We start from the raw sequence: 17,450 nt of genomic DNA on the forward strand, positions 1-17,450 counted from the left end.
TATTCTGCCTTTGTTGTTGAGGATTATCTTGACCAGCGCGAGAGGGTAGCTGCTGCTCAGGACCTTGGAACAGACTCTTCTGTTGAGAAGTAGGAGGTTTTTCTAGCCTATGAAGGTTTGCCGGTTGTGGCAGATTGTGGTGATGTTGGGGATGATCTGATTGTGGACCTTGTGGGTGCGTACTAGGTGGCTGATCCGATTGGGAGGTAGGCGCGAGCTGTCTGAATGGCTGCCTCCAAGGCGGCAGTGGCATCCCTCTGCCGGCGGTCCACGTCAGCCTGCCACTCATTCAACTCTTGGCGCTACCTATCAATCTCCATCTACTGCAACATCATTGTTTCAGCCACATTTTCTTGATTAACCCTTAGATTGACTAATTCCTCTTGCAACATAATAAGAGTCATCCTCAAAGTTTCAGAATCCATCTTTTCCTCCTCCAATTCTACTTGAGGCTCATCCTCAGCCACATTTTGTGGAGGAGGTTGGGTTGACGCATTCCCAGAAGTCTGCCCAGTTTTCGTAGTTGTTTTCGCCATTTGATCTTCTTGGAAGTCTTGAGTTCAGCTCTCAATGAAAGCACCAAAATGTTGACCCTCGATTTGGTCAACGACACGGAGTCAAGTAAAACGACATAAATTAGATGAAATCAAGCCAAAAAGATAAATGACACAAAGATTTATAGTGGTTCGGCCCCATAAATGGTAATGACCTGTGCCCACTTAGTGTTCTTATTAATGTAGAACTCCAAAACCTGCCATCAATGAACTAGGGTTCACGAGTTTCACTAGCTTGGAGATGAATACAAATTTGGCGGATAAAAACACTATAATTCTCTCTCTCAAGATCCCAAAAGTCAAAAGTCCTCTCCCTTGAGCCCTTTGAGTCTTATTTATAGGCTCAAGGAGTTCCTTATGGGTCGATGGGCCTTGATTACATTTAATACAAGCGTATCTGAATAAGAATGGAAATTACAATTATTACATAAATGTGATATTACAAATCTATAATAAATACTGAAATAGTGCGACCAGCCTGGTCGCCCATGAAAATATCTTCTTCTGAGTGAATCCTCTACTGGCCGATGGTCGAACGAAACGTACCCACCTAAACAATAACGTGCATTCCACATGCAGACTAATTTTGTCACATCATCAGGTGAATCTTTTTAGGGTAAACACCTATATATAATATATTTATAATGTTTATTGCTATTCAATATAAATATATATATATATTTATATAAGTTATATCAAATTAAAAAAAATAAAACGTTTTTTTTTAAATATAAATTATAAATTATTTTAATAAAAATTAAGATTATGTACTATATATTATTATAATAATGATATTTCATAAGATTTAAATTTATATTAATATAATTAGTAAATATTTATTCTACCAAAATTTTATAAAAATTAAGATTGTATATTATATATTATTATAATAATAATACATATGTAGTCTTATATTAAATTTTATAATAATAATAATATTTTAATTTATATTAATATAATTAATAAATATCTATTTTTAATTAGTTTTAAAGGTATATTCCATTAAATATTTAGAATATTTTATTAAAGTTAACGAAAAAAATCGTTAATGCCAAGAAAAATTATTAAATACACACTTTTTATATAGAATAGATAAATATATATTTAATAATTGTAATAAAGTTTAAAATATTATGACTTAATTTTATAGGAAATTGACATTATTGAAAAAATGACACATGTTATTAAATTAGAAGGAGAGTGCAAAAGAGAGAGTTATAGAGTCTTCTTAGCACTTCTCATTCACTTTTGGGGTTTGCTGAATCCAAAACATAATGTACTCAAATTTTCGTGATGTATATTTATGAATTGTAGTACCTTATGTTTATATTATTTTCCTAAAATTTGATTGTTCTTACACTTTTGTTGGTTGAGAGCGAGACAAAATTCTTTCTCGATACGGTATTTTTCTCTCCCTCTTCTTTATTTTTTAGCATTTCCCTTTTATAATAAAATTATATTAAGTCGGTTGTTATTTGATACACTTAAGTTTTATTTCGATATGTTATAAGTTTTCTGCATGCAAAGATAATATTTAGTTTATAATATCTCTATGTTGAATTTTATAAAGGACTAAACTTAGTTGTTTAAGGATACTTAATTTTAATACAAACTAAGACATTGTTAGAATAAAATCTTTCTTGTATGATTTAATATTGATATTATTTCTCTTTTAATTTTTTTTCTTATTTTGCATTAGTTTTTATGTTACTATCTTCATAATTGTGTTTTACTATTAAGTTCTAGTGCTACGGTACAAAAATTTATACTAAAATAGAGATTAATATAGTACATGATGAGGGGCATCTAAAGTAATGGAATGAACGTCATAAATGCTGCTTAATAATGTATATTTTGAAATCTATAACTAGTTAGAGTTGACTTTTTGATATCATGTACATAAAAATAGTTAAATAAGACAATGATTTTAATGAAAGTTTAGAAGAAGAAAAATCCTTAGAACTATACATAGACAACAAGACTAAAGAACCGTCATATTTAAAAAAAAAATGAATGATTTACTTAGACGATGGTATTAAATATCTGTCATCTAAGTACTTAGATGTCGGTTAAATGGGAATCGTCACCTAAGTACTTAGACGAAGATTTTAAGCCATTATTTAAGCAAGTTATTTTGTAGTAATGGTTATTACTTTTATTAGTTTGATTACTACATGGAGAAATTTACATGACATAAATTAATTTTTCATTTGTAACTAATCAACTCTTGCAAATTAACATACGTTACTTTTAGAGAAAATTACAAATTTCAAATATCAAATATCAATATATAATATCAACATATAAGTTGTATTAGAGCAAACTATCAATCCGAGCAGGTAATCTCCTAAAGAAGCTGATGGGCACTGAAGGTAGCTTGCTTCGGAACCTAGGATGCCGCAAGTAGTAGAGACCCGCAACAAAAGCCACCACCCTAAATGGTGTCACATAGAGAACTAAGGCAACACAAAGGCAAAAAACTACGAAAAGGCTAGTCGCTCGAGGATCTCTCCAACTGAGCAAAGACTGAACTCTTTCCCCCTGAGTTGCTATGTCTCCAACCACTGTTTGAATCCTCCCTGCAACACTTCTCAACCTATCATACCTCATCCGAACAGCGTCGTTCGATTTTGATGTTGGAAATGTGTCGAACTCCTCATCAAGCTCGTCCGGGTGGACTGCCTCCGCCCATGATAACTTCGTGTCCATGTTAGGAGGGTGCCTCGGCCTGAACCTATAGTTCCATAGCCCTATTAGGAACATGTAAAGGAACATAGTAGGAAGTATCAGCTCAGGGTAGCAAATTAGTATGAGGAAAAGAATGTGGACAAGCACTGTTGTGATTGGATTCTTCCACGTGCAAACGTCTCCTAGCCACCAGCTCATCGAGATCACACCTGAGACAAGAGCCATGATGCGAAAGAAGTTGGCCTTGCTTCTTCGCATGCTCCAAACATGCGAATCCACATCTAACATGTACTCTACTACCTCTTTTCTCAGTGGCGGCTCAGCTCGTCCCAGTCTCACCGCCACGATGTTCATCGCCTGGTATCTCAGGTTGTCCACTTGGTTAACCGTTAAAGGATGCAAGTAATGCATTTTAGGGAGCAAAGGGTGTCCGTACACATAGATCAAGTTGGCCAAAGATAGTGTTGTGAACCGTACGGCGAGTTGGAGCTCTCCCATCTTCTTCACCCCATGAGGGTGAAGAACTAAAAGTGGGTACGAATGCGTGTAAATTCGGTGAGCTTCAAGTGTTGAGAGTCGGATTCGAACCTTTCCGATTCGAGAATCGCGGGCTCCATTGCCACCACCATTCAGTTTCTCACCTCTGCCAAGGTGGCAGTTGTCAAAGACTCCTAGAGTGATAACAGTGCAGGGATCATAAACCTCCCATGTGTACTGCTCATTCCATTTGGGACTAAAAGTGTCAATAATTGTTCTTGTTCGAACCCATTTATGTCCATACTTAGCAACACAATAAGCGTCTGTGCTCCCTCTGTTGTCCTTCATCTTCATAGGTAGAAGTCCTTGAGCGCCTAAGACCCCAACTTCAAGAATCCCAATTGGTTGTTTCCAAAGTTGCCTCGTCGTAGGCCTTTGATCACTTATATACATGGTCGATTCATCGAGTACATGATACCCACCCTCAAGACAAACTCTCAAATGAATTCTACTTGAAAACTTGAGCTCTCTCCTTGTCCTATCAGGCTCCAAAATGCCAAAACCATACTTCTCAAGATTAAACCAACGAGAATTGCCTGACCTGTGGTCGAGGCGCCGATCAAACATGTCGAGAGGTAAGGTTATCATCCCCAACAAGTCATCTTTTGAAGAGTGAACTCGATCTTCAACAGTAATAACTAATTGATCCTCAAAAGGCTCAGCTGCCACAAACATTAAATCTTCATTCCAAAGGGGGTTAGCAGTCCGAGTTGGGCAAGTATTGGTTTTGAGAACTTGGCTTCCCACCTGAGCTTTGACAAAAACTTCAGGTAACCGGCTTCGGTCATTTGGCATAACGTCTTGAGCTTCGATCACATTAACTCTGAGGTACCAAAGCTTTGGAGAGACATAAACCTTTGATCTGATGTTGAAGATTCCCTCGCCATGGGCTGAAGCGCCGTCAGAATGCCAAGCATCTGAAAAGGCCTCATCAGCTTGAGTTCCCATCCAAACAGCCACCATGATTTCCCCTCTTACTTTACCTTCGCCACGACGGTGGTCGAGCCTGTACCATTGTGGAGCCAGAGGACTATCTGGTGGGACTCTAGTTGGAATCTCATTCAAGTCGAAAGCTACTCTCCCAAGGTAATCATCTCTTCCGATCATCTCTTTGTCTTTGACAAAAACTTCGAGAGTTGAGGATTGAATTCGCTCTTTCGAGAAGGCAAAAACCTGGTTCCATTCTGGATTAAGCTTTTTCTCGAAGTGTTTGGTCCTTCCTTTGTAGTTTCCAAGCTTCACTTCCACATAAGGATCACAACTTGCGCTAATGCCACTTGGAGGAAGATCTTTGGCCTTAACCACTCGGACATAGAGATAAAACATCTGCTCAACAAGATCATAAGTGCTTGAGTATCTCTCACTGTTCATCCACCCCATTCCTCCATGACCACCACGACCACCAACTCCACTAACATTCGGCCACCGTTCACCCAAGTCTGGGTTAGTGTCCTTGAGGCTAAAATCATCATTGACATCGCCAGAAGAAATAGGATGAGGATGAGACTGATGATGGGGCGCAGCTTGAGGAATATTACCACTTTGGTGGTGCATTGTCAGTGGCACACCTCGTTGCCTTCTTTCAATCGACATGGTAGTGGGCTGAATCTAAGCTCGATGTTCCTATTCTTGCAAAACAAAGAAAGAATGTTCAACGTTGACAATGTTGGAGCAAGGACGTTTGTGGTAGGACTACTATTTGGGGATCTCTCGTTTGTGGTAGGACTACTATTTGTGGTAGGACTACTATTTGGATTTGTGCTTCAAAACAAAAATGAGTTGGATATGGTTTTTTTTTCTTTCTAGTTTGGTATAGAAGTTAAAAAAAATGGGTTTGGTATAGTTGTGGTCCTGCTTGTCGGATTCTCAAAATGGATTTCTAGAAAAGGAATTGAAGAGGGTTGTTGGTAATTGGGCATAATAAGGTCATTAGCGTCTATCACTTCCACTATCAGCTTCATGCTCTCCCTTTTGTTGTATTCATAGTAGCAGTCCACAAGAAAACTCTGGGAAACTCGAATCCGAAGCAAAGAAGTTGTCTTTTGGAAGAAACAAGTAAGTAATAAAGCTCTCTGAGTAAGCTCTTGGTTTTTGTTTAAGCAAAGAAGCTTTGCTGAAGAAGCTGTGCCTATTAGAGAAACTTAAAGTTGGCCATTCCCAACAAAAAAAAAACAGAGGGAAAACAAAAGTTTATTCTAGATAAAAACGGTGAACTTAACATTCTTTTGTTTTTTCCCTACAACTATAGTAAAAAAATCATTTGGTTATTTTCCCAACCTTTTTGTGTTTAGTCTGCTAGCCTACCATGAAACGTAACTATTTACGTCATTTTCCATTGTTTGGTTCTTGTAAATGAAGAATGTATTATAATAATAATATAGCAATTGAGCTTCTATAATCCTAAATAGATATTTTCATGAACAATAATAAACTTTAGGGAGTAAAAGAGAAAAGAATGGTCATGTCTTAATAGGAGCAAATTATTCTCTTTTCTCTCGTTATTTTTCCTTGTGGAGGTTTTGTAGTCCATAGTAAAAAAGAAATAGTAGATTGAGAAAAAAGAATTAGTTTTAATTAGTTCAAATAAATATTTTATTAGGATTTCGAGAGACATGCTTTCCTTGGGTAGGGAGTAATGCCTGTGATAAAGAAAAACAAAGCAAGTGCACAAAAGGGTTTAAAGGCTTAAAGGCAGGGTAAGGGAGATTAAAAAAAACAAAAGCAATATCTAAAGCTCTAGATAACACGCAAAGATGCATTTTTCTAATTCTTTATTCTATTTTATCACTTTGAACTTGCAGTATTCTACTATGTCCCTTTGCTTGTTCAACTCATAATTGTTGTAATTAAGGTTCAAACAACTTTTCTGAATCTTAATGTTAACAGAGGGGGCAACACGTGCACATGAACAAATATAAAGACACTCAAGTAGAACAGTCTTGTAATTCATTTTTTTCTCAGGAGTAGGAATTTTCCCTTCATGTGCAATCTCGAATCAAAGTTTTTAACAATTGCTATTTACATATTTGACATTGCGAGAAAGCATTGCCTGACATTTGTGTGTGTGTGTAGCTTAGATAGATAGTTCATGTTACGATAATAATTATATTAAACCTCTTAAAAGTAAGCTGAGTTCAAATTAAATAGACTACGATGCGTACGTGGTTGGTCCTTATAAGCAGAGGGGTTATGGCTCCATAATGGCTAATCCATGGCATTAAACAAGGCTTGTGAAGCCATTTTAGTTGAGCAACGTTGATTCGTCAGCACTGGTATAAAAATTTGAATAAATTTCAAAGCCAATATAACCTTCCGAGTTAGCATGCTCTATTTTCAAGGCAACTCAAGGGAAAAACATGATTGAGAAAGAAAGAATACTGCATTACTACTAATGTGATTAATCACATTGTTCTTTCGTAAATCCATTGAATTTTAAACATATGTGGGGTACCTTTGGTTGGTTTGGAGAAATCAGCGTTGCTTCATATGATGTGGCTAATCCCTAAAAAAATCTGAGCCAAAAATTTCCTTTTGAAAAAGTTAGGAAGCTTTATTTCCTGAACCATTCATCAATATTATTTTTGCTTGCAAATGAGTCAGAGAAGGAGTGTATTTCTAGGCTTCTCATATGAAATAGATTGGGAATAACATGTGTGCAATTAGTAGTAACAATTTATCTGTCTGCATTAAAATAGGCTGGGAATATTTTGATTGAAATGACTTCTTGAAACATACACATAAAATTAGTATTGAATCCAAAACTAAGATTACAAACAAAACAGTGCATCAAACCTACTATTTATGCAGCTGCCAACGTTGCACTGCAAAAGAATCAATCAAGCTTATATGTACTTGGACAGCTGAAGGGTTCTGTAGAAATGTGAATAAATTGAAATATCCACAAAATGACTCTTGTATACTTCTTTGTATTAGTGTAACAAAAGATAAAGAACCCTGAGCTTTTGAAATTCAACTATGTCATCCAATTTTGTAGATCATATATAATTAGATGCATAAGAAGTGAAAATATAGATGGTTCCAAGCAGCTTATATAATGGAAAAAACATGATCTAGAATCGACCCCGAGATGTATTCATGATGCCAAAACTATTACCACACTGGTCAGCTAAAGAAAGAAAGTTCCTGGCCACCAATATCAAGACCAACTCTACTGCCACCGGAAAATAAAAAAATTATGTATTCCAAGGTCCTCGCAGCAAAGTCAACACAAGTGAATAGAACAAAGGATATTGCAGAATCTGAAACAATATCAAAAACATATGTGCTCTTTATTGACCTGACAATGATATATTATATTGACCATTGCAAACAGAGGGACTATAAATTTCTATTTCTATTTGTACATACATACAAGAAGGAAAAAGAAAAGGAAGTTTCCTGAACAAAAATAAAAAACAAAAAAAATACTTATTCAAGGTCCGGGTACATTCATGAACTAAAGTTCCATATAAATATAAATGAATTCAGCTGGATTATATATAACAACAGAGACTGGAAGACAGCCCTGCATGCCATAATCAATAGAATATGAGGAACTAAAATGAGGTATAAAGCCATTCAACTAGTTCGAAGCAAGTCAAGTTTCTTTAAGAAATATGAAGAGAAAATAGAGCTTCCAAACATAAAACTATTATAAGAATCAGAGTATAATAACTAAAAGAAGTAAAGCATTGAATCCATATTTAAGAATGATAGCAGCATCCCAGAGCAAAAGAATTTCATATCTATTAACAATAGCCTTAAGAAACAGCAATCATAGCTTGTTATATGCTAGTTTTAACGTGTAAAATTCAATAGCATACATAGCTTTAAATCTTCTGTGTCTAATATGATTAGTTTTTATTTACTTTCCAACTGGATTGGTTTTGAGTGCCCTGTGGGCATTTCGCTCTGAAGTGTTATCGGCTACTTCACACACAAACACATATATGAAGGAAATATATACAAGGACTGCATATAAAGTACTTGTCAATTTTCTTTTGTCGCTATTTCTTCTTACTTTCTTGAGTAGTTTTATTCTTCTTCAAGATTTCATGTCTCAATTAAGTTGCTAAAAGCTTAAAAATGGCACATTACATAATTTCCTCCCTTCTCATTCATTAAATATTTAATATCATAGTAACTACTGTATAATTATTCTCCATTGTTAAAGATTATCGTAAACCACGTGTCTAGCATATACTCTTTCTTTTAACTACAAAAATCCACCAATCCTTATACGGCTTCTTAACAATGGCTTAACAGTAGAAATTGATGAAAAACCTTTGCAATGTCTACGAATACAAACATAATAAGTTTACGCATGCAGGACTCAGGTGAAAAGAAAAGAAAGAGAAAAAAGGGCACAGATGAAAGACATGAATGAAAACACGCATAAGTTTTAAAGAGGGAAGTAAATTACCTTTAATGAGATTGCTCAGTGTGATCAGCTTAAACCAATTTGCCGCCATTTGTTCTGTCCTCACAAAATGGAGATTAACATTCCTCATAAAATGGCGAATACAACCCTGATTGAGCAGAGAAATTGTGAAACTAGGATTGTGAAGGGGCAAAAAACAATTTGCAGCCTTTGTAACGGCTGTAACTCCTAAAGTCAATCAGTTTGTGTCCTAGCTTTCACCCAGAAGCTCAGTCTCCTCGACATCCCTCAAACTGGATTCCTCAAGAACCAAACCTCGGCGACCCAAAAGTACAAGATCAAGAAGCTTTCTCCTAGCATGATAAACAGGATTGGGGTGAATCAAACATCCCCTGTCATAAGCCTCTCTCAGAAAAACAGTGTGTCTCTTCCCCTTGGTTGACAAATAGAAAATCCCAGGGTGGTCCAAGAACAAGTCCCTTATATTCAGATCAATTCCAAACCATTTCCTGAAATGACTTATCTTCTCCACTTCCACCATCTTCTCAACGGTCAAACTCAAAAATTCATGAACTATAGCAACTGCCCTTTTCTCCAAAGCCATGGCAGCAGCCTTTGACCTCATTGTCCCCGGAAGCATTGCCTCGTATGGCCCTACATACGGTAAACTCTGCCACAACTTAACCTTAGCCTTAAAATTCTTTGACAGCCTCATCCCAGGAGGGTATCCGTGCCTAAAACTGAACTGAATCTCAGTCCTCTCAACACCACAATTCTCTTTGCAACACTCCTCAACTCTCCAGTTCTCTACAGCCGAAGTAAAAGAATAAGTTTGATTTCTAACATCATCAACCATCCTAAGAGTATGAGTACCGGGTTCAGATCCATCTAATAGCTTGAACAAATGAGGGTTTTGGGATAGTACCGAGTCCTCGAAATCATCAGGCAACCCAAGTTCCCTCCAGACCTTGAAAATGGCTCGAAGCGGCACCGTTTTGGAGGTGGACATGGAGAGAAGGCGGAGGAGGCGATTGACGACGAGGGGAAGGGAGACGGCAATGGCTTGGGATTCTTGGTGGGCAATGCGAAGAGCGGCGTTAGTTAATGCGCACAAGGGTTGGGACTTGGTTGGGTCGTAGAAGATGCGGAAAATGTGAGGGTATTTGCGGAGGAAGGAGGCGGAGCCGCGGTTGAGGTGGAGCTTCTGGGAGAGCTTGCAGAGGAATTCAAGAGAAACAACGGGGTTTTGAGGATTGGCAAGGATGAGGTCTTGGATGGATACGACTTTGAGCAAGTTCTTGTAGTTGTCCATGAATTTCTCGAAAGTGGGATCTCTAGCTCTGGAAGACACGTAGTGAGACGAGGTTGTTTTCAATCGGACAGTAATGGAGGGAGGGAACAACTGGTATGAATGATTCCTCATGAATCCCACTATCCGGCTCCCCATGCCCATGGAAATCATTCCCAATTTCATCCTTGTCATATTCATATATTATATTACACAGTCCTACAAAATACAAATGCTTTAAATTTAAAAACAGAATTTATCAGCAATTTTAAAATAAAATAAATACACTCGCCCAGTTCCTTCTCTTCTCATTCGAATATAGTTTTGTTGTATATTCGAACTAATGAACTAGATAAGTTCGTACTTTTCTACTTACCACTCATAATAAGTTTAGGCATAATATTATTATAGAATAACCATGTTTAAACCCAAAATATACACTCAAATACTATATATAATAGTTTAATCTAGTCAATCACATTTATTAAAACTGTCTGTAATATTTTGGTACATATTTTGAGTGCACATATCATTACTTATTATAATATCATTGCAATTTTTTTTTTTTTTTTGTAGTTAATACTTCAACAGCTGAATTTATCCCGATCACAAAACCCAAATACCTCAAGAAATCCACACATACAAACAATGTGGGACTCCAGTGGAAAACGCACACACGGGGGCGGGGAGTCCCAACCTATTATTTTTGTGGAAATTACATTTTATATGGACTTTTAATTGATGTTTTAAAAAATATGTTTTTTTTTTCAACGTAACTTTTTTATGGTTTTTTATACTTTTTTATCATTTTTATGGTTTTTTTCCATATTTTTGTTAAAATGTCTGATTATACCATATGTTTATTTCTATTGATTTTTTTTTTTAAATTCAAGGGTAGTTATGTAATTTTATTTTATTTAATTTTTTAAAATTTTGTAAAAGTAGTTTTTATATTACTTTTTCATGTATACTTTACCTTTCAATTCAGTTTTTTTTTTTGTTTCCCGATTTTTCTTCTTCTCTTTCTTCAAACCGGATTTGTTTTTGCATGCATTTGGGTCTTTGGTGATCAGCGTTGTTGAATAGCATTTGGGGTGATCGGAGTTGTTTTCGGTCATCTGAGTTGTTGAATAGAAGTTGGGGACGACTGGAATTTTCAGAAGTTTTCGGCTAACGGACGTGAAGGCCATCGGTATGCGTCGTTCTCCTCGAACTCCAACAGTTCCTGCAGGACCTAACATTAAGGTATTTTGGTTTCTTTCTTTTGTTTGGGTTTTATTTTGATTTGTATTTTTTTTCTGTGTTTTGGTTTGGTTATTAGTTTCTTTTTTGTTAATTTGAGTTGTTCTCATATATTGTTTTTTATGTTGTTTTCATTTTTTATATTTTATGTTTATGTTTTTAAGGGAGGTAATGTTGGTTCTTCATCAACAAGTGTTGATGGCGGTTTGCGTTCTTCCCATCAAGGTAAAGATTCATCAAGGATCAATGGGACAAAGAAAGATCGCCAGAGTAGAGTTAAGGTACCTAGTTACTTTGATTTTGTTTTCCATTTTTATATGTATGTTTTTACCTTTGCTGCATCTTTACCTTGAGGGGAAAACATATATGATATATGTAATTCCTACATATATGATTAATATCCTATGCCTTCATCTTGATCTCAGATTACTCTCATATTCTATCTCATTCTTCTTCTGCCCGGAAATATGCCTTCTTAATGTAATTCACCCATATATGATATATATATGATGAAACTGGCTCTGGCTTGCTGCAACTGCAAGTTTAGAGCATGTATTTATATATATATATATATATATATGTACAAAAATATATAAATGTGTGTGTGTGGCTTTGTCAATGAAATAATGATAAAACTTGCTCATACACCTTGACGTATACTACTGGTTACATACATACACAGTACTACACTTAACAAAGTTCAAAGTAACTAGGTAACTAGGAAAACATACATATAAACAAAGTTCAAAGTACATACTAATGGTATTGTTTTCTTTTGTGGTCCCTTGTTTCTTTATATGGTTTAAGTGTATGATTATGTTTATTATGTTTAGTTTTTTGTAATGTGTTCTCATGTGGTCCCTAGTTACTTTTGAATTGATATACTATTATCATTTGTTGTTATTTTAATGTTAAGTTACCCTGTTATGTATGTTATCCACTTTTCTTTTCTTTTTTTATAATTTTTTTGGCTTTTATAGGTACCGAGTTAGTTGTTGATATTTAGTGTTTTTTTTTTAAAGTTCATAGTTTATATGTGTTTGGCATTGCTTTCTTTTGTGGTCCCTGGTTACTTTATATGGTTTAAACGAATGATTATATTTATTAAGTTTAGTGTTTTGTGATGTGTTATCAAGTGGTCCCTAGTTACTTTTGAGTTGATTTTCTTTTATCATTTTTTGTTATTTTAATGTTAACTTACTTTGCTTTGTATGTTTTCCACTTTTCTTTTTATTTTTTTTTAATTTTTTTGGATTTATATGTACTGAGTTAGTTGTTTATGTTTATTGTTTTATAATAGGTACCTAGTTACTTTGTTTTATTTTTTTTTCCTTTATTTTATTCACAGTTTCTTTATTATGTTTAGTGTTATGTAACCAATGTGTAATTGGTTGCCATAATTTTAGGATGCGCATTTCATAATAAAACCTGATAGACATTTTGGTAGTAAAGTCCAACAGTGGAATAAGCCTTCTGTTATTAGTGAGATTAAGGAAGTTTTAAGTTCGAAACAAAAGCAATGTTTCGAAAAACCCCATTCGGTCACTTTTGGATATGCCTGATATTACATTTCAAGCGCAATTATTTCATAGTGTTTTGCTTGGGGAGGTTCATCAAAAAAATGAAGATTCTGAGTTTTGGTTTAAATTGGGTGGCAAATTAGTTAGGTTCTCAATCAATGAGTTTGCCCTATTACTGGTTTGAAATGTGTGGGCAGTCTTGACTTTAACATGTTCAAAGAGGTTGATTTAGGGCTTAGGAAATCTCTTTTTCTGTTGTATGAAGGTAAACCCAGGAAGGAAGAAAAACTTAGGAAAGAGGAGGTTGCATGTGCGTTTAATGATAAAAATTTGAAGAAGAAAGGTGATGAGGTTGTCGTTAAGTTGGCTATTGTTCATTTGTTAGCCAGTTTTCTGTTTGGGACACAAACTGAGACTCGTGTTGACAACTCCTTCTTTACCATGGTTGATACTGATTTCGTTGAGATGAAGAAGTTTGCTTTTGGGAAAGTGTTGTGGCAAAGAACTAGGTGTGTGATGCGAGCAGTGTTGAAAGATAGGAACGCTATGTATGATTATGTTCTTAGGAAAGCAGATGGGTCACTGGATAACCATAGTTATAAGTGCTATGGTTTCCCTATTGCTTTCCTTATATGGATATATGAGACAATTCCTTCTTGTTCTCAAGCGTTGTGTAGAAGGGTTAATTATTTGTTTCCAAGGATTCTAAATTGGACAAGCAGGGGAAGTGTGTCATACCAGTATTTGGTTGATAACGTTCTTTTGGAGGAAGAGGTAATGATTTTGTTTTATTTTTTTATTTTTTGTTTTTTTGTCATTCACTTCTATTTTTTATTATGTTTGTTTTATATTTGGGTAACTAGTTAGTTATTACAGTTATTTTTGTCGTTTGTTTAAAAATAAATTTTGATTCTTGCAGTATGATATTAATGTCATAATCCCTACAAATGAAGAAATGAGACTGCCTATACTGAGAGGGTTGTCTTTTGAGAGTAAGTTTTTTCCAACAAATCCACCTGATGATGATGATGCTAATCCATCAGATATGCATTAGGATCTTATTACCATTCAATCAAAATTGACTGAAGTGCAAGATTCCCATAAGTGTATATTGCTTGCAATTTCTGAATTGAAGGAATCTTTCGCATATGATTTTGCTTATGTTATATCTTTGTTGGGTGGTATTAAAGCATCTATGGCAGCTGGTAATCATAATGTTGGTGGAGAGTTTGAAGATCCTATGCATGTTAAGGCTTCTTCTGAGGTAACTGGTTACTATTGTTTATGTGTTTCCCTTTATGATGTCTAATTTTGTTCTAATTTTTGTAAAAATTGCTGGTTTTTGTATTTTTAGGATTTTTTTTATGGCCATTCTTCTGGGGGTTACCAAAATGATGATATTGGTGAGGAGTTGGGGGATGATTTGGAGCATTCCATTCAGATTGCTTCACAATTTTTTTACTACTGATAAAGTAAGATTTTCTTTTCCTTTTATTTGTTTAAGCATTTGGTTTATATCCCCCTTGTTTTCTTGTTTGTATTGAATTATTGGTTGTATATATTTTTTTCTTTTTTAGGAGCCAATTAAAGTTGACTCAACTGCTCTCAAGTCCTCGAACTCCCACATTTCATGTCTCTAATGTAATATGGAGAGTTATTAATGAATCGGTTGAGAGGCCACTTAAAGAGAGTAGTTCTTTGGAGGATAAAATTAAGTGGTCGATTGTGTTGTATGATGATGCACAAGCAGTTGATAATGGACTGATTTTGGGAAAGAAAAGGCAAGCGAAGCCGAGCGCTGTTGTAAAGTCTCCTTTCTTAACAAATTTTGGATCTTCTAAAGTTGGAGTGAAAAAAAAAGGACAATATTGGATAATATTTGTTCATTTTCCAATGAACTTGGTGATAATCACACTAAAGAACAACTGTCTGAGTTTGACTATTGGATTAAACGTGATTTGAAGAAAAGGAACAAGTATGTATAACAATTAATTGTTTTAAAGTTTTTTCTATGCGTAATATGTCTGATTAATTTGTTAACTTTTTTATTTTATTTTTTAATGTATTGTTCAGGTTGAAAAAATATGATGATAATTCCGTGGACCCACCAATTAACTTCACTTTTGTCCTTATTTCTAAGAAGACTTGGTTTCATAGCCTTAATTTCTCTGGGCAATTCAGTGATTCATCAGAGAGATTCTTCATTTTCTTTTATCTATTTTTTCATGTTGGAGTTATTTTGTTTTGTTTTAAAATGTAATAAGTCTAGTGATCTATTTATGCTATATATTATGATGTTATTGGGTAACCAGTTCCCTTACTGTTTGCTTTGTTGTAGTTCCTTGGGTAACTGGTTACCCAAACTTTGTAATTGTTTTGTGTTGATGATGGTAACCAGTTACCCTTGTGTAATAAATTTTTCTTGACTGTCATAGTAGATTGGTTTCTACATATATCATCTTATAATCATGTATTTTTTTTTATTATGCAGCATATTGATGTGATGATGTATTACTTGAGGAGAAATGTTAAATTGTCTAAAGATTTGAAGAGGAGAGTATCTACGACTGACACTTGTTTTGGGCAAAACATAGTGTTTATGTTTGAAGATTTTAAGAAAAAAGGTAGTGGTGCATTTAAAGTAGATGAGAGCTGCGTTGCTTTGAAGATAATGAAGGGAGAATCCATGTTTTGTGCAACTCATTAGAATTTTCTTGATGATGTTGTCATGCCTGTTAATGTGAAGGCTCTTATGCACTGGATTATGTTGCACTTTAATATACAGCAGAGATCACTTACGGTGTATGATTCAATGTCTGGTGCAAAGCATGAAAATCAGACTTTACCTGTCGTTGAGGCGTTTGCTGTTTTGATTCCTCTTCTATTGGAGAAGATTGGTTTCTATGATCGTCAAGATATTAATATTGATGTTAGTCCGTATAATGTGGCAGAGAATGAGGCTTTGAAGTTGAGCATTGCTACAGGCATTCCTCAACAAATTGATTGGTTAGTTTGTTTATTTGATTTTAGTTTTTTTTTTCTTTGTGTTCTTTTTTGTTTATACATTCTTAGTTGTTGTTTTTTTACTTGTTTCCATTATGCAGCGATTGTGGGGTGTTTTCTACTTATTTTGCTGAGTAAATAATTATTGGGAAGGAGAATGAGATGCCTAAACATATTGATGTTCGTCTCCTTCGCAAAGACATTGTTGTCAGCTTGTACTATCATGGAAAGAACAAAGAACTTGAGGGATACTTAACTAGCGATGAGTTCAATAAAAAGCTTTTGGAGAGGAGACAAAAAAGAATGAAAATTGCTGCATAGGCTTAAGTGCTATTATGTTTCTCTTGCTTTTTTATTTTTGCTACAATAGTAATTAAATGATGAATCAATTTCTAGTTTATCAGTTAGTTTTTTTTAATTATGCTTATGTAAAACATTGGGATTCTTAAAGGTCATTTTATATATACATATCAGTATAGCTTTTGTTTATTTATTTGTTGTAAGTGGTGGGAAGAATGATTTAGAGGGTAACCAGGTACCTAGGTTGTTTCTTTGCTAACATACCGAGGGTAATTGGTTACTTAAGTGTTTTTTTTTCCCCATTGGTTTGTTGTTGTTAATTTCAATTATTAATATATATTTTAGATAACACTTTAAAGCAGGTAGCTAGTTTTCTATTTGTTTTCATATTTTTGTACAATGTTTTATGGAATAATTTGAGGGAAACTAGTTCTCAGTTGGGTTGTTTAACTAAATTTATTGGTGTGTATTCGAGCAAAAATGATTTTGAGGGTAACCAGGTACTCAGGCTGTTTCTTTCCTAATATATCGAGGGTAACTGGTTACTTAAGTGTTTTTTTAGATTTTTCCACTAAGCTTGTCTTATTTTAGTTATGCAACCAGTTTATTAATGTAGAGTCCAAGAACTTTACTTAGCTAGTTAGATAGTAGTATTATAGTATTTATAGTATTATCTTTATGACTGTGGATTTTTGGTTCAGACCGGGAATTATTTGGACACTCATAATAGTACTTGTAGATTTTCTAAGTTTAACCTATAGTTTAAGAATATTAATGTTAACCTAAGGTTTGATTAATATGGCTGATATTAAGGATAATATTTATTATACTATATGGTTTAGATAAGAACCAATAGGATTTTAAGCACATGTTATGTATGGGTGATTAAAGGATTAAGTATTTTGAGGATTAAATTTAATAAGGGTAAAGTTTGAATG

General features: G+C 34.6%; 3 protein-coding genes across 5 annotated transcripts; 1 reads left to right on the plus strand and 2 right to left on the minus strand.

The window, feature by feature from the left end:
• Positions 1-2,748: 2,748 nt before the first annotated feature.
• On the minus strand, positions 2,749-5,578 carry LOC133799643 (FT-interacting protein 1-like). The gene has a single exon (XM_062237643.1). It carries the CDS (start codon positions 5,370-5,372, stop codon positions 2,868-2,870), a length of 2,505 nt encoding a protein of 834 aa, XP_062093627.1. The 5' UTR covers positions 5,373-5,578; the 3' UTR covers positions 2,749-2,867.
• A 1,860-nt stretch (positions 5,579-7,438) lies between these two features.
• On the minus strand, positions 7,439-10,756 carry LOC133799651 (protein ROOT PRIMORDIUM DEFECTIVE 1). 2 transcript variants are annotated; one of them, XM_062237656.1, is made up of 2 exons: positions 9,202-10,756; positions 7,439-8,038 (listed from the first exon to the last, which is right to left on the minus strand). In XM_062237656.1, the coding sequence occupies exon 1, from the start codon at positions 10,646-10,648 to the stop codon at positions 9,410-9,412; it is 1,239 nt and encodes a 412-aa protein (XP_062093640.1). In that variant the 5' UTR covers positions 10,649-10,756; the 3' UTR covers positions 7,439-8,038; positions 9,202-9,409. The 2 variants fall into 2 exon arrangements, with proteins under 2 accessions (XP_062093640.1, XP_062093635.1); XM_062237651.1 differs by lacking the exon at positions 7,439-8,038 and adding an exon at positions 8,116-8,304.
• Positions 10,757-13,247: 2,491 nt separating this feature from the next.
• LOC133799661 (uncharacterized) lies at positions 13,248-17,074 on the plus strand. Of its 2 annotated transcripts, XR_009876427.1 has the most exons (3): positions 13,248-13,983; positions 14,129-14,473; positions 14,564-17,074. XR_009876427.1 is itself a non-coding variant. In XM_062237662.1 (2 exons), the coding sequence occupies exons 1-2, from the start codon at positions 13,420-13,422 to the stop codon at positions 14,261-14,263; spliced, it is 699 nt and encodes a 232-aa protein (XP_062093646.1). In that variant the 5' UTR covers positions 13,248-13,419; the 3' UTR covers positions 14,264-17,074. The 2 variants fall into 2 exon arrangements, 1 of the variants encoding a protein (XP_062093646.1); XM_062237662.1 differs by having other exon boundaries at positions 14,129-17,074.
• The last annotated feature ends 376 nt before the right edge of the window (positions 17,075-17,450 follow it).

This window comes from Humulus lupulus, chromosome 1, assembly GCF_963169125.1.
Source record: "Humulus lupulus chromosome 1, drHumLupu1.1, whole genome shotgun sequence".
NCBI classification, from domain to species: domain Eukaryota; kingdom Viridiplantae; phylum Streptophyta; class Magnoliopsida; order Rosales; family Cannabaceae; genus Humulus; species Humulus lupulus.